We start from the raw sequence: 21,989 nt of genomic DNA on the forward strand, positions 1-21,989 counted from the left end.
TATCTGATTGAGCTGAGGTCACTTCTAGGTTATACTTCCCCTTGACCAGTGCGCCTCTGCCCAACCATCTGATTTGTGTCTTCGTATGTAGGAAATTTGGGAAAGGAGAAATGGAACCATTGAGTAAACACTGAGCTGGTCGATAAAATAATCCCAGTAAATGGGTTTGCTATTGCCGGCTAACAGCTCCTTTTGTTATCTAATGGTCCAAGGTGAAGCCAAGAGCAGTAACGGCTTTAATAACAGGTTGTTAACTGCGGCCATGATTGATTTGAAGGGAATTATTACTGTTATAAAGTTTCAGGGCACATTCCATCCTTCATTCGGATAACTCGTAGCAATAAATGTGATACTTTCCTTATCTCCACCAGTGTTACCTTGGTACCAGACCTCCAGATTGCATGGTACCGACTCCGAGCAATTGAGTTAACCCACAAACTGCAGGTGTAAGGCTAACGAGGGCCATCACCCAACAAACTCCCCATTACTACCGCAAGGCGTGTCCTTTGCCCTTAGCGGGAAATAATGGCCAACCCCTCAGAGCAGCTCTATGATATATATTCTCCTTACACATCACATGAAGGTAGATGATCGAGCTGTCAATGCCAATGCTGTTCTCTGCGTATGCCGTGACCTGGTATATCCCTGTATTCTTATAGACATGCCGTATGCCATCTTCTATCTTGCTGAAATTAGAGTATGACACAGCGCTGCCATCACCAAAGTCCAGCTGGATGTTTATTCTTTGCAAGTCACCCTACAAAAGGGAAAGATCAGGAGAACCAGTCACTACCACATAATTGTTTTTTTTTTTTTTTACCTAGAAGCCTAGTGAGATAGTCTTGGGCTAGACAGTAGGTAGACATCTGCTCTACAAGGTACATGGCTGGGTAAGTATGGGCAATCTCAGCTCTGGTACCTACAAACCTGGATGGGCACCATCGTTTAAGGCAGTTTGTTGGAGATTTGCTCTCACAAGACAAGTAATTCTCTGGTAGGATAATATCTGCTGTAGGGTTGAGGGGCCATGACATCCCTACTAACCAAGCAATCACCCTTAGTGAGTACAGATGTGTTCCCATTGTCACCCTTATTATAATGACCCAAGCCCTGGGTGGTTGGAAGACTACAAATCCAGTGAGATCTTGGGAGAGAGATGAATCAAGTCCATCAACAAACAAGTACAGAGACCAGCATTGACCAGGAGGCACTTAAGGTGCCATATTTTGATAATTCCTCATCATCCCAAACCATGACCAATGAACATCAAAAGGGTGACGGGTTCACTTCCAGGTAACAAAACCCCCCTTGACTTAATATGAATCCGCAGTGCACTTTCTCTATAAAGAAATAATGTCACGGTGAGCTGGGAAAAGTCAATTTAACTGCTCGCGTTAAAAGGCAGAGTCGGAGTTAAAAGGCACAAGTAATCTGAAGGAATTATTTTTATAGCAACTTTTATCACTGGGTTTTCCACTTCGAGTCATAGAGTGCATTTCAAAAGGCCAAGGGGGCTTAGCCGTCTTATTGATTGTCCACAAGATGGAAGGATCCATTAAAGGTCACACAGAGTCTAAATTAGAAGTCATTTATCAGATCCCAGGACTGCGTCGTGATGTCAGCTGTCTGAGAGACGAGTCCGGAAAAACAAACATAAGAGTCTGGGATGAGGGAAAAGAATCAGTAAAGTACCGGCACAAGTGTGGGGTTTGGGGGTCTTTAATTAGCTGCAATGTCCCACGTATATAGCTGTAGTGGAGGCGATGGGAGTCTCAGGTTCATCTTCCTTCACCAGGGAGAATACCCCCAGGCTTATTGTTTGGGGTTAGTTATGAGCAAACTTTTTTCACTGAGTTTCGCTGTGAACATGATGCCCACGAGTGGGGCCAATAGGTTAAAACAATTATCATGTGATGCGTTGTGCGTCAAAAAAAATTGTCACCCACAGACTTTTTTGGTGAATTTTTGCAGTTTTGCGATTTTTCAGCCAAGAGAAATGGGTCAGATTCACCCATCACTATTCTGGGTTCCTCAGCTTTCAGCTCTCCTAGATTCTGAATTCAATCTTAGGCAAGATTAGAATAATCCCAACTAGGTGCCCATTGGCGACACTGATGATGGGACACTTACCAAACCATGAATTTTAATAAGGATCAATAAGGCAAGGGACAGACACAAGGTACTGCCATATTAGAACAGACATAAAGTGAATAAGAATTTGTTGCTTAAATATGACTCTGTTGAACATGGGATTCTTGTATTTCAACGCTTTCTGTATAATGGGTCTGATGCATGATAGGTCCCATACCTGTGTATTGTCTTGTATAATAAAACCTGGTGCTAGGAAACAAGAAACTGACTTTTTCTTGCTGATCTCAAGCTACTGCCGGTCTCTGCGCACTGATAAAAGACTTTGTGCTGAACCCACAAGACAGGCCAGGAGCTCCTCACATTCTGGGCTCATTCTGGCTCATTGGATATGAAATATTGAAAGAGATTCACTCTCCTCAGACAATGGCCCCATCTCTGGCTCATGAATATAAATGAGAGTGGAAATGAGCTTGTGGGGACAGATAAGGAGGCTGCTGCTTCCCGGATCTGCTCATGAGACCTCAGATTTGTCTTTTCCTAAACCGTTATCATGTCCTACACTCACACTTCTGAAAGGGACACCGGTTTCAGTCACGCACTGTATTCATAACCACAAGCACTCTACCTGCTCCTCATATGACTGAGATACGGACAGGGATTCGGGGAGATCCCCACCCAACTCATAACACACCAGAAGAGGGAGGATGGGGGAGAGTAAGGCCAAACAGTTGGGGGAGAAAAGGAAAGGAGAGGGGATGAGAGACAGAAGGAGAGAAGGGAAAGGGGGTTAGGGAGTAGAGAGACAAATGGGGGAGAGGAGAAATATAGAAGGGGAGAGAAGAGGGAGGATGGGGGAGAGTAAGGCCAAACAGTTGGGGGAGAAAAGGAAAGGAGAGGGGATGAGAGACAGAAGGAGAGAAGGGAAAGGGGGTTAGGGAGTAGAGAGACAAATGGGGGAGAGGAGAAATATAGAAGGGGAGAGAAGAGGGAGGATGGGGGAGAGTAAGGCCAAACAGTTGGGAGAGAAAAGGGGGAGAGGAGAAATATAGAAGGGGAGAGAAGAGGGAGGATGGGGGAGAGTAAGGCCAAACAGTTGAGGGAGTGAAGGAAAGGGGGAGTGAAAAAAATGAAGCTAAAGGGGGTTAAGAAGGAAAAGGTAAAACAGGAGAGTAAATGGATGCCCTTCATCTCAGCAGCCACACACTAATCCTCAAGAATCTGCTCTGTCTGTTCCAGAAGATTTCAGCTCCCAGGAACATGTTAATGAACGTGAATCCCGGAGATGCAGCTGATTACAGTAAATAAAAAGTGAACTGGGAGGTTCCACTGCTCATTCCGACTTCACAACCTCTCCAGTTGTCACACACTTCTGATTGAGATTTGCATTCACAGATGCTACAGGTACAAATTGCTTTTCTGCAATTATTTCCGCCTCTCGCTATATGATCCTATAGGATTAACCTCAGCAGAGTCTCCGGGGCCCATTATTACTGAACGTCCTCTATGACATTGGACATCTTCTTTTTGATTTCTTTTACGGAGGGTTTTTACAAATTGTTGGGGCCCAAGAAAATGCTCGGCACGTTCTCTGTGAGTAATGATCTGTTATTTATGGTGGGGACAGACCCACCCAAGGCTATAATGGCAATATACACCCTGCTGAATTATTTATGTTTTAATGAATGTGAAGTAACAAACCTTGAGTTCATTTACCTGCAGAACCTTTGCTACCAGAATATTTATAATAATTAAAGGGGAACTAGACCCCTCCCCCAGTGTTTCTTAGCTTTTAGCTCTAGTGCACTGGCCCAGGAACATTGGTTGAATTCTGGTGCAGACATTTCGGTCTTGTACTAAAGTATCATTGACTCTTTTTTTTATTATTATTATCTCCTCCCATAGACTTCAGGTCAATGTATTTTGATGTTATGACAAGGAATAGGAAGGTTGTTGGCCAATGGAAAAACCAAAGACCAAAAAAAGTAAAAAAAAAAAAAAATCAAGGAAACCCCCCTTTATTGTGTTGAGAAACTGCACATACAGATGCCATGAAACCTTGCCAACCACACATACTGTACCTCTTTGGTGAATATTTTAGTATTTTGGTGGTTCCATAGGACTGAAACCATTTGGCAACACCCACCATGATTGGACTTTAGTTAACGGAAATTAAATGTTCCCCTTTATTCAGACAGTTGGTGGAAAGGTGAATCTTTGTTGTGCTCAGCCCAATAAATGTTCTCTGATATTCGGACAATAAGTGTGATCACACTTGGTCATTGTAGGAGTGGATGGAACATGAAGACTCCCTGGTTTTCAGCTGAGTCAAGATAAGGCCCCCACTATTTTGTCTCTTGGTGGTTGTGTGGGTACAACTTCTCCTTAGCTGCAGTTGGGGGAGTCTGTTACTCTGGTGATTGGTGTTCAGTCCATATTGGTTGATTGAATTTCATAATATTCTGCAGATCAATTGCTCATGTCTTTTGTGACCAATCACCAACAAAGGGGATTTAGAGGAGGCTAATAATGGATAATTCCAGGCTCATTACTGATAAACCTCTAGATAAAGAATATTGACCTACCTCTTCCAAATGCACTAAGAACGTCACATTTTGCCCTTGCTGAACCCCCAGTTTGCCATCAGCAGTAGAAAGGTGCAGACCTTGGGGGGCTTTGCCCAAACATTGTTGGGGTTTGGCTGAGTACTGGTCCTGCAAGCCATCTGTGCAGTTATTGGACACAATCCGGCGATACCTACAGAACACAAAGATGGGCCATTTAGAGTCAGCTCTTCTGCGTCTCATAAACACAAACAAAGTCATTATCAAAATTAACTGAAGCATTGCACACACCTGACTCATTCTTGACCAAAGAAGAGACACAGCGACCCTAAACCTCTCCATTATCTCTGAGTACCATTAACCGGGTCTCGGACAGGAACATTGGGCATTTGCTCCATTTGGAAGCAAATTACACTTAATGGCCATTAAATAAAGTTACAAATGTTCCATTAGCTGATGGTGCATTAATATCTGCATCAATCCTACAGTTTATAGAGTTCACATCAACAGCAAAACAGAACTTCAGCTGCACAGACCCAGTGTGTTATAACACAGGGGAAACAGAGTGCAACTAAGTTAGTGGAAAAGAAAGGAATGGTGTGGGTGCAACAGAGAAGAAAGCTGTGTGTTACGGATGAAAAGAGAGGTGGACAAGCGAGAAGAGAAATGGGTGCGAGAGAGAGAGAAATAATGGAGTAGATAAGTAGATGTCTAAAACTGAAATGGTTGGAGAAGAAGATGGTGTCCTGAGATGGTGAGAAGTGTGTGCATGAGCCAAGTTAGAGGTAGGCTATAGTATCTATGGGGGTTGGAAGCCTGTGTCTGTGGGAGCAAGTAGGTTTAGAGGAAGAAAAGTGTCTGGAGAAGGAGAGAATGATGTGATGGGAGAAGTAAATCCAGAGATTAGTTGATGTGTTTATAGGATTAGAGATGCGGCTGCAGGATGAACTAGAAGAAGGTGTAAGGGGAAACAGTGAACTGGATGTAGAATGAGGCTAAATTTGTCTACTTACTATAATGTTTCTAGAAGGTGAGGACATGGCAACTGCACTCCTTTTCCAAAAATAAATGAATATAAGAGAATTCTCAAGTGTCTGGTGACCACTCTATATCTCAGAATAGTTACATAGTTACATAGTTAAATTGGGTTGAAAAAAGACAAAGTCCATCAAGTTCAACCCCTCCAAATGAAAACCCAGCCCCATACACACACCCCTCCCTACTGTCACATAAATGATATATACCCATACCTATACTAACTATAGAGTTTAATATCATAGTATATTTATTAGGAGCAAAAGGGACTTAATGGGTCGAGACCATCAGCACAAGACAGAGACTGAGATTGACTCTTACCAAGGACCAGCCTCCAGAATCTCTTGTCCCACTGCATTATATCATGGCCCTAATTATTAAATGATGTAATGAGCCAATAAAACACTTGAAACGCAACAGAAACCTGTTTGTCAGTGTGCTATGGTCATATGGACTGAATATATGATTTCAACCCATGGCAGAGAGGGTAATTGACCACTAAGCACCTGGTCTGACGAGACGGAACACAGGGGGTTGAGCACTTCATTATCGTGTGGCCCTAATTATTAAAGGCGAAGTTTACCTTCAAATTCAGTTTTTGGCAGGAAGCAGACAGTGATGTTGGAAGATCATTGGTTGGTTTTCATTTATGTACCTATTTATATATGAACATCACCTTTATCTTTTATCTGCTCCCCCTCTATACATTATGTCTGTTATTCGGATGCACAATTTTCTGCAACTCATATTCAGTAATGATCCAAATCAAACACTTAGAAAGTCCATGAGACCCATGTGGAACCAACAGACAGTGCCTGCTTTTGGCCCCGGCTCTGATGGATTCACCCCTGTCTAATGAACAGCAATCGCAGAATTCCTTGTGTGCTACTTATTTTATTAGGCAGTCACAAGCAGTGCACGAATCTAGAGTGTAAGAAGTTTGACTCAACGACATCAGGGCCAGTATCAGACACAAGGAGGCTCAGAATGAGCGGAACAGAAATACAAGGGTTCTCATTCAACTTTCCCACCAACAGGTTTATAGATGATTAATTGCAGTTCCAGTGGCAACTTCTGCCCAAGAACTACAACAGAACAGCGCCACCATCTGGTTTGTGCGGCAGGGATTGGTGGGTGAAATGGAATAACTTAACAATGAGGTGAATCCTATGAGAGGAACATGTGCAGCTCACTGTGCCCACTTACCCGCTGCTCTTTAAGTAGCTCTGTCCTTGGCTGCAGTCCCCAGAGACTGATGTTGGGTTGAACCAGAATGTCGGGCTGCACTGGTTCTTTCCATGTCTCTCGTAGCCATAATCACTGGAAGAGACAGAAGTCATAGAAAGAGACAGAGACACCACACTCTACAGATCCCTCATGACGGACAAGGTCAATGCACATGGCAGCTCCTCCACCAACACACAGTTCAATTTATCACAGGCACTGTGGCAAACAACTATTCCAGGTCAGTGGTACCAGAACTCCACAAGAACTCAGAGGTTACCCTTGTATTTAGCCTGCAGGTAAGACTGAGCAATGCCGAGACCATAAACCAGACACAGACATTGGGAAATTGTTATTTAAACTAAATCCTAAACCCAGATCCAGGGATGGTCCAACTGCAGCCCATTGGATGTTCCTGTACTACAATTAGATGCACACGAGGCAACAAGACATGCATCGCCCAATGTGGCACATTTAATGGTGTTAAACTGTAAGTCCCATTATTCTGACTTTATTCCCATCAGTTCTACATGTCACGACGTGTCTCTTACCATTCAAAGTCCCAGTGGGAGCACAGACACGGTTCTGTGATCGTTCGCATGTAGTCTTTTTCCAGCAGACACTGGGATCCGGGTCTCCGCTTCCGGTAGGTTTTTCTCTCTCCCATCACACAGAAGTCTCTCTTCAGAGCCAGGAATAAAAGGGAAAGAAAAGGTACAAGCTGTAGAATGAGCAGCAATGTGCCCGGCGGAGACCTCAGTTGGTTGCACTGCCAGGGCACTTGGAAATACAAGTATCAGAACTGGGCACACATAGTATCTACTGGACCCCCATCTCTGTTATCTGTTCTGTTCTTATTGGGAAGGGTTTTCTACTGGCCGGACCCCAGGCTTCATCCGGGACCCCTTCTTCTCTCACTGCAGCCCTGTCAATCAAACTGCAATGCTGAAACCCCTGAGACTGAGAACTTTATTACTGCTGAGTGGATTGAGCTGTAGTTGAACATGTGGTTGGGTTCAGACTCACAAATGACCCTTCTGACTGAGGTTTGGGTAGGGCACAAGTTTACTTATGGATGTTGGTGATGTTGAGAGCTTTGGGGTTTGGTAAAGCCATGTTATGTCTGCAACATTTCTCACCAAAGTATTGTTAATGGCCATTAATTCTCATACTAGAGGAAGAATTGCCATACAGATTCTGATGCCTGTTCAGTCCACAGTTTAATTGGAGTCCAGATACCTACAGCTAAACCCACAAATGCAGTGCTCTATTATCAAGGGAGGGGATCTGGGGTGGCACATAGGCTCTTGCACCCTGAGTTACACTTCTTTCCCCCGTCTGAGTAAATTACCCTATAATCTCATGAGAACTTGTAGAACCCTCTCTCTTCGCTGCTTCTTGAAACAATATAACAGAATCTGCTGCATTGTTTTCTTATTCCGACTTGATACAGAAATTTCCCAGAATGCTTTGCCTCTACCTTTTGGCTCTGTGTGTGTTGTTGGGTCACAGCGATTCCCTGATGAGGTCTCGGTCATTTCCTAAGTAACTTCCCTTGTCTTTGTTCCTTCTAATGTAATAAGTGTATTTAATGGTCTGGGAGCCATGGGGCCAACAACAAAGTGCTTAGACACAGAGATTTAGCATCTGAAAGGCCAGCAGATAAGCTAATGAGTCTGATCAAGTCAATACAAGGATTCAGGGCTGGAGTGAAGAATCGGCGCTATTTGTGCCTTTGGCAAGGTTGGCCACTGACATCACCTCCTCACCAGCCCCAAATAGATCCGAGATAAAATGGGTCTCAATTGCTTCCGTAAATCACCCAGAATGCTGAGAGGCGGTTTTCCACTCATTTATTGAAATGAATGTGGCCACAGACTCTGCCATAAAGCACGGGGGGTCACTGTCAAAATGAGAGGGGGCTGGGTGGGCTAAGGGAGAAACAATAAGTGCCCTTATTATCAATGGAAGCTACATGACCACATTAAGATCCAAACTGGACTTAACGGAAGGGACCCCGAAAAATTCTGGAAGTCTGGGACACTAATCTGACACATTAGTTAATGTCCAAATTGAGACCAAACAGCTGGATTAATTCCCCTCCCCCTCAGGTATATTTGGTGCATCCCAAAGCATTGGCCAACAGTGCTGATCCCTATGGCAGGGACCCCCTACAGACCATGCACAACTTTCATATTCCAACCCCTGTGTCTCACTGAACTGCCTACCAGCCCTCGTGCAGTTAATAGAGGTACAATGTGTCACTGGTGCAGCAATCTATAACCACCAATCAGCTCCCAGGATTTAACCGTCTAGTGAAGTTCCCATAATGAAAGCCAAATTCTGATTGGTCTGTTGCAAAGAGTAGGGCGTGGATTAAAGAAACTTTCTGATCAATGTCATTATCCCCTCCCCCCAATCAAGTACCTGATTGTGTAAATGCCAGTTCTCAAAGTCGTTCTCGTTGCACTTTCTTCCAAATAAAGTTTTGTAGTCGACTTTCACCAACTGCCACTCGGAGCGAAGGCTGAAATGGCCAAATACTCTGTGCGGTGACAGAAAGAAATGGGGTGTCATTTCCCTATAGGCCTCCCCCCTGAAATTGAACACTGACCGCAATGACCACATGACTTTATCCAGCAGGCGAGTCTAGTGAAAAGGGGAAGTACGACTTTAAAAAAAAAATTCATACAAACTTCTATGCCATCTGTGTTTTTTTTACATTTGCCTCTGTCCAAAGGGAAAATAAGATATTTTTGTGTATTTGAGAAATGAAATCTAACTGCAGTCTTACAATGACACAAGCTATTGGTCTATGCGGGTCGCCATCATGGGGGCATAGGGGGGACAGTTGTACAAGGCCCAGCGGAGTTTTAATTACAAGGCTGTGCTGCACTTCACCTTTGGTGGCCAGCATCTAATACAATTGGAGAATGAATAATCTGTTGCTACTGCTGCTGGATAAAGAAGCCACGGAGAAGAACAGAGAAGCCACAGAAAGACAATGAAGCCCCAGAGACCAAAGAAGAGCCTGGAGAAGAATGAAGAAGCTGCTGAAGAAGGATGAAGATGGCATCGGAGAAGAATGGAGAAGCTGTTAAAGGACAAATAGGCCACCGGATAATAAAGAAGCAACCAGAGATGGACAACAAAGCCACTGTAGTAGGATGAAGAAGCCACAGGCATCAGAGAAGGACAAAGAAGCCACCAGAGAAGAATGGAGAAGCTATCTGAGGAGTATGAAGATGCCACTGGATGTGGAGGAAGAAGACCGCCCATTGAACTTTAAAGGTAAATTACATTGAACGTCTATATTTTTATAACTGGCCAGCAATATCTTCACCTTTCGATAGAGGCTCTGCCATCAATACACTTACTGAGGTAGGGGCCCTGCCACCAATGTTTTTTTTTTTTTTAAATCTTATAGGAATCTCCTGGTCACTAGATGTGCCACATAACATGGTGGTAGGCTTAATAATCCTTTGGCCAAAAGTGTTTTAGTGCTCATTTCTACGGTAGGTTAGTGGGAATGGGGAACCCAGAAAATGTTGTCATACATGGGCCTCATGATTTCTGATGGTGACCCTGGGTCTATGGCATAACATTCTATCCAAGGCAAACTTCATCCTTGATTAAATTAATTCATTGTATTACTGTTATTATTATATCCAGATGCAGTGTTGCCTTTAACATACTGTGAGATACTACTAAGAGCATGATGGAGACAGTAGGACAAGATGGAGACAGTAGGGCAAGATGGAGCCAGTAGGACAAGATGGAAACAGTAGTGCAAGATGGAGACATTAGGACAAGATGGAGACAGTAGGACAAGACGGAGACAATAGGGCAAGATGGAGATAGTAGGGCAAAAAGGTGACAGTAGGACAAGATGGAGACAGTAGGACAAGATGTAGACAATAGGGCAAGATGGAGACAGTAGGACAAGATGTAGACAATAGGGCAAGATGGAGACAGTAGGGCAAAATGGTGACAGTAGGACAAGATGTGGCTTTGTTAATGCCCATTTGGAAATGGAAGTTGCTTTAATGGTTAACTTTCCCTTTAGCTCCCTTCCCTCTGTGATTTGACAGGTGCCTGTGTATAATGCTGTGACTGCAAATCACTTTTGGACTTCAAGACTCGTCACCGTATGACGCCCTGCCTGATGGGATCTATCTGGGTCCTCGCTCATTGCTGTGCGTCACCTGCCTCTCGTAGCAGTGACAGGCCCAGACGCGCAGTTTGTTGGGTGAATAAAAGCGACTCATTAAGATTCCTGCTCTGTGGGGATAATTAGTCAAACATTTCTCCGAAATTAAAATAGATGCCCCATTAGCATTACAAATAGGGACAGTGATACAGAAGCTGCATCCCAATTAAATCATCTGAGGAGTGGGAGCTCAGGAATGTTTGCCCAAAACCAACGCTGACATGATGATGCCGCTCCCGGCTGCTCATCCTCTATACAGTGATGGATGTGAGACCAGGTCACCATAATACCTCCCTCCCACATCATCTCGCTCTGTCCTCTACTTCTGTGCACACCTTTGCTTTTGTAACGACCCATAGGGTACGAATGCCCCTATGGCTTTAATTGCCTATACTTCCTGGTTCCCTTAGGTTCTGGATAGATGCCCATATATCTCATTTATTGGCCAAGAGGTGCTGTGACCACTTCCTGTCACACTTTGGTTTAGTTGCTGATCCAGCTGGATGTTCCAGGGAGTCTGGGTACAACAAGGCCCAGTAAAGCCATGTGCCCTAGAGGGACCTGAACCTCTAGAGAGTAAAGTTGGGGAGCAGGGACCCCGTGAATGAGGCCAGCTAGAGATAGGATACTACCTGTAATAGGAGTAACTAAGTAGTAACTAGGAGGGATACAAGGAGGTACTGTAGCTCTCCCCTCAGGCAAGACTGTAGTATAGGGACACAGACTAATAGGGAATTAGGGCTAGTGACATGTGAGGATCCAGGTGAGGGTGCTGAGATCCTGAGGGTGTATCTATCCAGGTGTTACACTATCACCTCAGTTTCTTGTCTCTGAGGGACACGTTGTAGCCATGTTGTGATTATCTGCTGTGCCTCTGTGGCTTGTAAGTACAAAACCTGCGGATCATTTGTCTCTGACAAATAAAAGTTTCTTCTGTTTGACTGCAAGAACCTCCTGGTGCCCATTTCTTTATTGGTTAAAGCACAGTAGCCTGTGGGAGTTGTAGCTGCACTGCACCTCACCTTCAGTTCTTCCACTTTGTGAAGGCCCTGCCTTAAGTGTTAGAGTCCAGTGTTACCCATGCTCTGGTTTATTAGCTGGTTGTATAGTCCAAAAACATGTTACACAGAATCTTCAGGATCAGTGGAGGAGTCTATTTCCCCACTCACACCCACAACTTGCAGTGATCACCAGAATTTCAGCCCAAACCTGCACAACCACTGGCCAACCCAGGGGTCACTACGGCTTTTGAGTCAGCCAGTCCATGACTAGTAAGCGGATCCAAGTCAGATTGGGGGGTCGGGGGATGGGCAGTACATTGCATCTTTAACAAAGACCCCCAGACAGAAGAACAAGGGGTGCAAAGGTGCACAATGAAATAAAATATAAACACAAACATCCCCCGATAGAAATGTCCGACCAATGAGGAATATTTTGATGGAACCACCTGGCGCTGGACCTGAGCAGATTCGGCCGATTCCGTTGCCATAAAACATTCATTATTTTCGCAGACTGCGAGTAGCAACCGTGCCAGACCCTCCCTCGCATCTCCTGCCATGGCTCTTGGCCAAACACACCGACGTTCCAGATAAAATTCCTGTCCGGACGCAGAAGGAAACCAGCCCACCACCCGCTTTAGATAAGTGGCGACTTCTCGTTGCTGTGGCCTCATTACGTGGTGGCGGCGGCTAATTAATAACAACATGGAGGGGAAGTGACATCTGCACAGATTTATGATGAAGCCGTTTGGAAAAAGGTCACCGGCAATTCTGCTAGAATTAAAATTTTCATTAATTTTTCAGGCGCACAATATGTCTCACATAATGTACATGCTGACCAGCTGCCCCGCGTGCATAATTTATAGGCAATCCTTCAATATTAATGGTAATTAAAAGCTTGTCTCTCCAGATGCTCGCGAGGAACCTCTCCAGTTAAAGGGGAAGCGTCTCTGCCCAGATCTCCTCTCCTAATTCCTGATTAAATGATTAAAGGCTCAGATTAATGAAGCCAAACCCACTGCTACATGGCTCCTCCCACTGCCTGATGGATTAATAAGGTTAAAGCCCCCCCGACCAGCATAGCTGTAATGAACCGCTTAACTAAAGGGAAACTGCTCCCACATTTTATTTTAAGACTGCCACCTAACCCTCAGGGCCCCCACGTTAATGCTGGTCAGGGAGGAGGAACATTAGTTTTCAGTGGTAGGCAGGTCTAGGTCAATGGGGCCCATAATGTCGGGACTGGGTATTTACCAGGTATCCGGTTGGCTCAGTCTGACAATGAGACTATTGGCCAGACCCAGGGAATATATATCTGCAAAATATGCTGCCATAAAATGAGATGCTGTGTTCTCCTATAGAGGAGGTTGCCATGGATACCAGGAAATAACTTTATTATACTCAGAATTTGAGGCAGATTTGATGTAAAATGAATAATATTGGCATGAAGGTCACATTGCTGTGAATATGCAGATTGTGGCTAAGAAGGTCTCGGCGTGAGTCTCTGCCACTAACCGGTGCCCGTGTGCCCAGTGCCAATTAATTTGCTAAAATCCTGTGACCTCTGGCCCAACGGCTTCTCCTGCTGAGACCGTGGAACAATGGATTCTCCAACGAGGCGGCAGTTGAGGGGAATATAAAGGAGACTGCAGAGCGACAGCGAGATGAGACGCGACATTGAAATCTCGGCTTTTATGGACTTCTTGCGAATTTCAGCTGGAAACTGAATAATGGAAAAGGGGAGCCCATAAAAAAGCTGAATTTGGGAACTTTTTGTGCCACTTGTTTATATAATATTCAAGAAGGAGGGGGGATACAGAGCCGGTTGTGTGCCAGTTGGGGGGTTCAGTCAGACAGAGAATATGGGACTGATTGCTGTGACCAGTGGGGTCCCACAAAGGAGAGTCTCAGCGGGAGACCTAAGGGGTCATTTCTGGACACACAAGTGGGCTGCTGCGCAAAACACGGTATTATGGGTAATAATTTGTTTCCAAATCTGCACTTATTGTGAATGAACCAGTCTGGTGATCATTTCACCCCAATATAACCCCATTATTGGCCCAGTCTGGAGAATTAGGGTAGAGATCTGCTCTGTTTGGGACATTGCTGTGCAACACGGGCCACTCCAGCCTCTTTGTGACCAGCATTTGCCCAATGTGGACTCAAGGCTGCAAAAGAAAAACCCAAAATATGATTTAAGAGATGGTTCAAAAAGGGAAAGTTCCTTATGGAGGGGGTAGAATTGCTGTTGCTAACCCTTAAACATCAGACAGAACTGGTGTTTGGCCCCTCTGGGCCTAGGGTTTGCCACCTGGCCGGTATTTTACAGGCCTGGCCAGTAAAAATGGTGGCTGATCCCAATGTTATTAAAAGGGAAAAAAAGATAAGTATATAGGAGGTATTTTTTTCCAGAAAAGGAGGCAACTCTATCTGGGTCTCGTGAAGCAGCTTTTCCTCCCCTGAGTGAGCAGAGGTTACAATGTTGGGAATTGGATGTTGTGATTGGACAAGTGGGATGGGGCCCCGGTGGAGGGACCTGCACTGGGAAAAGGTTATTTTGGGCAATATCAGTAATGAGATCTCCTTAGCGCAGTTTCACCTTCCCCGAGGCCACGGCAAGATAATGCGTTTCCTACATGTGCCGTGAATGTGACACAGAACCGACCCCTGTCTGCGACCCGCAAGCTTCTCACCTAATAATTATTATAAATTAGAGCCGAGCAGTGAGTTCCGACTGATGACACTTCACAGGGATCCCATTTATTCCTATTTATTCCCCTCCCCAGTCTGTGCAACTGCCACTAGAAACTCTGTCACATTGGGAACTAAATAAATGGGGCTGAGATTTCACTGAGCCCAATGTAGAGGTATTTATTAGCACCAGGGCATTAAATATTAATACTTAATATTAATACAGAGGGTGTGGGCTTAAATGACACATTTTTGGGGGGTACTCACGTCATGATGTGATTGTCCAGACCTGGTTCCACAAGTGCCCCATCCACAAACAGAGGCACTGAAGTAAAAGCGTATTTAGTCCATGAACGCCCTTCATCGAAACTCAACCTGGGAAATCACGAAAGTTCCGTTCAGTTATGAATAATAAACACCAGTGACCATGTGCAACAATAATAAACAAAAAATCCCATAATGTTTGGTTTATATGATGCTGCCAATCCCTATTTGTGTGTGTAGAGAGAAAGAATGGGGTGTTGGGGCGCAAGGCTGTATATAAATAGATATAGGAATTAGGCTGCAGTGGACTCGAGGGGTTTGGGCCACAAGAAGCCGATGAATGAGGTTGTTTGGTACTTGCTGTTCTCTTCGCTTTCAGATCAATGTCACTGAGACCTATAAAAGCTTATTGATTCCTAAATAACACTGGGGGGAGGAACGGGGGCTTTTTGCTCTATTGACTCCTTCATTCTAAAGAAAGAAAAGTATCGAATATTTCACTGAGCCCCCAAATGACAATGAGAAATGGAAAATTAGGGAAATGGAAAACGAAAGTGTCATTTAGGGGTGATTCTCCCCAAGACAACAAGGGAAAATCAATCCACAGGGACAAGAGGGGCACAAAGCAGGTCACGGGTCCACAATATAAAAAGTGGGGATCCAGACAGGGGCCTTGGGGATTGGGTAGAAATGATGCACCTGTAGAACTGAAAGAGTGGGGTTCAGGTGACAGTGGGTGGTGTGTCAGGTGCCAAGATCTGGCAGATAGTGAAGTCTGGGTTCATTTACTTAAATGAGAATATTTTTAAGCACAGGCGTCTGGTCAGACAGAGGGGTAAGAACTCAGTACCTCTGGGAGGGCCCAACTAGGGGTGTAACTATGGAGGAAGCACACCCTACAACTGCAGGGGGGCCCAGGAGGTATAGGGACCAGTGAGGCCCTAATTCATATACAGTTTAAATAAATATTGGTGAAACAAGTCAACCTCTAAGCAGTTCCTCTACTGCTCTACATTTCTTCTCTCTCCGACTCTTAATAAAGGAATAAGGTTCCGGCCCAGGGGAGAATATACAGAAAACTTATCAGACGGTTTCATTTGCCTTGTAACAATGTGTCAGTGCCCAGTGGAGGTTACAGATAATGAAAGATAAACAACATTATCCAACATCTTGTGCTTCTCCTTCTTGCCCTTCCTGGGCCTTTAACTCCCATTCAACAATCAGCCCTTTGCTATTCTGGCTGCACTACCCCAATGGAGACTGACTGCTGATTGGCTGCTACTGATAAAGGATCTGGGATTGGTTCAGATCTTATCAGAGTTTTCCCATGAACCCTCCAGTGGTTTTGTTTTCCTGACCACAAGGGGCCTCTCTCTTCTAGGTCTGCCAATCACATTGCATTGTTGCACCTTCCTTTGTCTTCTTATATCAAGGAGTAAGGTTTTCCCTTTGTGGCTGTCCCACTGTACTCATAGATGTACATTATTACTATGGTAACTCCCTTGCAATATTAGAAGGGGGTGGGTTTAGGCAGTTATTGACTGGGTGATATAATACAGAGGATAATTATGAGGGGTGAATAGGAAAAGGTGCAAGTCTGAAGGCGAGAAGAGGAAACCGATGAGAATAGCATTAAAGTTCCTGGAGGAAAAGGATTTTTGTCCAAGAAGGGAGGTGTTCAGAATTAGGAGCCATATATTATGGGATGGAAGGGGAGGAGACATTAAGAGAATGGGAGGGATGAGGGGGGCACAAAGATGAAGTTATATAGTAGGGGATAGATGGCTTGGGAACAACAAGAAGGCAGAGCTACAGTAAATGGGTTAGAAGGGGACAACAAGCAGATGGAATGGGATTGATGGGGAAACTGACTAAGAAAACATAGGAGTTTCCATACAGATTGGGAGGTACAGGGATGGTATTAGGAGGAGGAACAACTATAGAAAGTGGGGGGAAAAAGGAGGTGACATCAAGAGAAACAGGGGAGCCAGAAAGATTGGGAGGTGTCGGTCACATGAGGAGGATGAGCAGACCCACCAGGCTCTCTAGGCAACCTGGTTGGTATGGGGGCCGACTGGGAGTGCGCATTTGCTAATCAATGCTAGTGTGCTTGCGCAAATTGATGTTTGCACGCTTTAACGCACGAACAGAAGCGTGACTTGGCAAGGAGAGAGGGGACTGGACTAGGGATAGACAGCAGTTAAGATACGTGCCTGGCGCCCCCCTAGCTTTATGCCCTAGGCACATGCCTACTCTGCCTACCCTTAGTTCCAGCCCTGAGGATCAGTCAATAAGAAGAGCACAGGTAAGAGAGATTGATAACTGAGCATAAGTGGGATAATGGATGAATTTATAGGGTAAGTGTGATAACAATGACGATTTTCATTCATCCAGGTCATGGTATATCTAGTAGAAGTAATTCTAAAACAACTGGACTTGCTGAGTAATCAATGAAGACGTTTCACTTCTCATCCGAGCAGCTTCTTCAGTACAACTGACTGGTGTGGGAAGTCCGCAAATTCTTCCACTAATCCAATCACAACGGCACATTGTAACTCTTCAGAGAGGTGACATCTGAAACTCACAGAGGTGTAGATTCTGTGGGGTTATTGTGATAGGATTCCCAAGTTATAATGAAAATCCTAGACACAGGTGTTACGTGTAAGAGTTCCATGAATGGATGCGAGAAGTGTTCTGAAAGTCTTTCTACACCTAAGGGCAATGGCACACGGTCAGATTTGGGGAGATTAGTCGCTCAGTTGCCTCACGAGGAAACTTCGGAAAACGAAGCGCAGCGAGTGCCATCCTCTGGAGATTTCTCATTATAGCCAGCGGAAGGTAGGGGAAGGCAGATGGGGGAGATTGTCGCCTCGATTAAGAAGTGATTTGTCGTCTGGGCAACTAATCTTCCCGAATCTGTGCCTTTACCCTGAAAGACAAGGGACAATCCTTTGAAGATAGCAATGTCCATATCTTGGATAAAGAAGACGATGGTTTAAACAAGGCGTGAAAGAGGCGATTCATGTCAAGGTGGAGAAACCATCCCTGAACAGAGGCGGGGGCCTTCGACACCATCTGTCTGCTACATACAATGTGTTCTAACATCTGTACCCCGGCGGATTCAGAACACTTCACACTTCCATTCATGCAACTCTCACAAGTAACACCTGCATGATACCTTGGTAATCCTAACACAGGTAATCCTATCACAAGAACTACAAAGCAATCACACCTCTGTGAGTTTCAGTTGTCACCTCTCTGAAGAGTTACAATGTGCCATTGTGATTGGATTAGTGGAAGAGTTTATATGCCGAGAACTTCCCACACCAGTCAGTTGTACTGAAGAAGCTGCTTGGATGAGTCTTCAATGATTACCGTATATACTCGAGTATAAGCCGAGTTTTTCAGCCCCCAAAATATGATGAAAAACTCTACCTTGGCTTATACTCGGGTCAATCGCAAAAATGGTCACCGGCGCCTAAGAATAGTCGCCAGCGTCCAAGAATAGTCTCCAAGAATACTCGCCAGCGTCCAAGAATGGTCGCCAGCATCCAAAAACAAGACGGATTGGCACCTCCAATGGAAGCAGAAACCCTCAATTTTTTAATTGAAACTTACCAGAAGCTGCTGCATTTCTCACCCTAGGCTTTTACTTGAGTCAATAAGCTTTCCCAGTTTTTGGAGGTAAAATTAGGTACCTCGTCTATACTCGGGCGGCTTATACTCAAGTATATACGGTACTCAGCAAGTCCAGTTGTTTTAGAATTACTTCTACTAGATAGTGTGAGGGATTCCTAAGGCCCCCAACCCCAGTCATTTCTGTTATGACTTTGCTATCCTTGTCTATAACTGTAGAATTAGAATACAACAGCGCAAACTAAACGGCTTCTTACCACAAATGACGAATCGGCAGAGTTGTGTGTTTCATGGCCACCAGGGCACCCCCCCAGTCTAAATACCAGATGTTATATTCCTCCTCAAAGATCTGTCAGGGACACATAACGGCAAAATGTAATCAAGTCACAGCCCCAAACACAACTTTTCTATCCCTAAACTCTCTAGGAAGAGATTATAGCGGGGGGAGGGAGCCCATTTCCCGCACGTCAGTGACATACATGTTTCCAGGTGTTGCCGCCATCAGAGGAGATGAACATGTTGGTGTCGGTGGGTGACAACTCAGAGCCAATGTTCCCTAAAATAAATACAAATAAAGTCACAATATTTATAACCGACATTTCTGCCCCCCCCTTTATATCTGGTAATGAGGGAAAGAAAAGTGATAGTCAGCTCTATGGGCGAGGGACTGTTCAGTGTAACATCAGCCGCTCTGTATAAGCACAAAGACAGATTTATATGTTACTAAGAGAAGTGTGAGTTCCACTGACCCCCCAATGTAACTGTCCCTCTACAACAACAAATATCTCTGGACCAAACTACTTCTTGTCTGACACAGTCGCTGCTCTGGGAAGATTTGTTGGGCGGGGGGGAGAATCAGCAAACACAGAAATACTTATTTCACATGGAAATGATTTAACTGTTTCATGTGACTGAGGAAAATAATGAGCCAGACAATACATTTTATATCTTACAGGGGGTTTGTGGCTTATTTACTAATTATACAGTTATAAAGTGACAAGAAGTAAATCACTACTCGCCCACCTCCACCAATCATGGCCTCTCTTCTCCTCTACAGATTATGGCCTCTCCTCTCTCCTCCTCCACCAATCATTGCTTTTCCTCTTTCCTCCTCCCCAATCATGGCCTTTCCTCTCTCCTCCTCCAAAAATCACGGCCTCTCCTCATTCGCCAATCATTGCCTCTCCTCTTTCCTCCTCCCCCAATCATGGCCTGTCCTCTCTCCTCCTCCACAAATCATGGCTTCTCCTCTCTCCTCATCCACCAATCATTGCCTCTCCCCTTTCCTCCTCCTCCAATCATGGCCTTTCCTCTCTCCTCCACAAATCATGTTTGTTTATTTGCAGTTGTGCAATTTTTCAGGGGTTGTACTCCTTTGACAACAAAGGGGTACAACCCTGAAATGTTTAACAACTGCAAATAAACAAACAAGGGTTCATCCCTGCTTGCATTAGCCTTTGAGTGCCAGTGAATCTTTTGAAGCTCTCCTCATCCACCAATAATGGCCTCTCCTCTCTCCTCGTCTGCCAATCATGACCTTTCCTCTCCCCTCCTCCACCAATCATGACCTCTCCTGTTTCATCTCCCACCAATCATGGACTCTCCTCTCTCCTCCTCACCCAATCATGGTCTTTCGTCTTCCCTCCTCCTGTACCAATCATGGCCTTTCCTCTTCACTACTCCATCAGTCATAGCCTTTCCTCTCTCCTCCTCCCCCAATCACAGCCTCTCCTCTTTCCTCCTCCACCAATCATGGCCTTTCCTGTTTCGTCTACCACCAATCATGCACTCTCCTCCTCCCCCAATCATGGCCTTTCCTCTTCCCTACTGCATCAATCATGGCCTCTCCTTCTTCCTCCTCCCCCAATCATGGTCTCTCCTCTTTCTTCCTCCCCCAATCATGGCCTTTCCTCTTCCCTACTCCATCAATCATGGCTTCTCCTCTTTCCTCCTCCACCAATCATGGCCTCTCATCTCCCGTCTCTAATAATCACGGCCTCTCATGGCACAAGAATACATGAAGGGAAGTAAATACGTGCGTGCCGTGCAATACAACCCCCTATACAAGCTTCAGGGTAAAACAAGCTTTGGAATGTGGGGCAAGTACATAGAACTCCAGCCCTCGATACCACACGGGGGTACAGAAAGTAGGGGCTGTAGGGGAATCACCTGATGCAACAATGAGCCAGGGGGCAGTCACCTTGCTGGAGATGCTCCCAGAGTTATAGGGGTTCTCAGACATCTGCAGGTTGAAATGTAGGGAGCAGAACGGCTGCAAATGGAGAGAGAAATGTAAAACCAACAGGAACATGAAAATGATACAGAGTTTCTTATGATTGGCTAATTCCTAACTGCCTGCAGCATCATATATACCTATATTATATCAACAGTGCATTATGGGAGAATTCTCTGCCTAATCCTAATATAATGGGGGGCTTGTGGTTTGGGGAATTTCCCTCAAGCAGCACAAACAGTTATTGCCATTGATTCTCTGTACAGTTCCCAAGATCCCCAGTCAGTCTGTACAGCATTAACCATTAATGGGGTGGAACTGATTTCCCTGCGGATTAAACCAATGACACATCTGAGTCTGAGAGATGTGATGCTCTGTGATTATTTGTCGGTCTAATAATTTAGAAACTGGGGTATAAGAGGGAACCAATGATATTTCATTGACGTCTGCAGTGTGGCAGCTCCCAGTCTCAATGATACCAGAACATTCAATAATGTATCACATATAAATGTATAATGTAAGAATCATATATTAACCTCAACTATGTTGTTTATTTCTACCCTCCTTCCCCCATTTTAAAGAGCTGAGAGTTGGGGGGCACTGACCAGCAGGCAGGTGATGGGGTTCCCTCTCAGATCCGTGTCCGGGGCTTGTAACAGGCGCCAGTCCCGACCTTTGTTGTAAGTAATAAACGTCTTTATCTGTTCATCCACCTTCTTATTCGCCAGAAATAATCCCTTTATCCCGGATACCTGGGAGTAACGAGCACAGAGGGACATTGGGGCTCAGCAAGAAATCCATTAGGTCAGACCAGAAAATAAATGAACTCACATCTATTGAATTTCCTTTTGTTCTCCTGCACATTATAATGTTATAAGTCCACTGGGGGCAGGAGCACTGCTTTATATGGTCACAAGAACCAGCATTGACTTCTAATATCCTTATCATTTACAGTAGGGGGTACATTATCCCTTATAATACATGAGTGATACTCAGAGTTCCCTGTATAACTCAGCCTGCAGCCTTGTGCCTTTATATAGTCACAG

The 21,989-nt window shown here is 44.8% G+C and overlaps 1 protein-coding gene across 1 annotated transcript in view; it reads right to left on the reverse strand.

Annotated features, from left to right (window-relative positions):
• The window catches only part of sorcs3.S (sortilin-related VPS10 domain containing receptor 3 S homeolog), a 131,650-nt gene that overhangs the window by 17,604 nt on the left and 92,057 nt on the right, over positions 1–21,989 (reverse strand). The window contains exons 10-19 of the mRNA XM_041570756.1: positions 21,549–21,695; positions 20,880–20,982; positions 19,190–19,266; positions 18,968–19,059; positions 15,078–15,185; positions 9,339–9,456; positions 7,463–7,593; positions 6,894–7,007; positions 4,674–4,845; positions 571–757 (exon numbers count right to left, since the gene is read on the reverse strand). Coding sequence (XP_041426690.1) covers positions 571–757; positions 4,674–4,845; positions 6,894–7,007; positions 7,463–7,593; positions 9,339–9,456; positions 15,078–15,185; positions 18,968–19,059; positions 19,190–19,266; positions 20,880–20,982; positions 21,549–21,695 — 1,249 coding nt within the window. The remainder of the gene's footprint in view (positions 1–570; positions 758–4,673; positions 4,846–6,893; positions 7,008–7,462; positions 7,594–9,338; positions 9,457–15,077; positions 15,186–18,967; positions 19,060–19,189; positions 19,267–20,879; positions 20,983–21,548; positions 21,696–21,989) is intronic.

The sequence above is a fragment of the Xenopus laevis genome, chromosome 7S, assembly GCF_017654675.1.
Source record: "Xenopus laevis strain J_2021 chromosome 7S, Xenopus_laevis_v10.1, whole genome shotgun sequence".
Lineage (NCBI taxonomy): Eukaryota > Metazoa > Chordata > Amphibia > Anura > Pipidae > Xenopus > Xenopus laevis.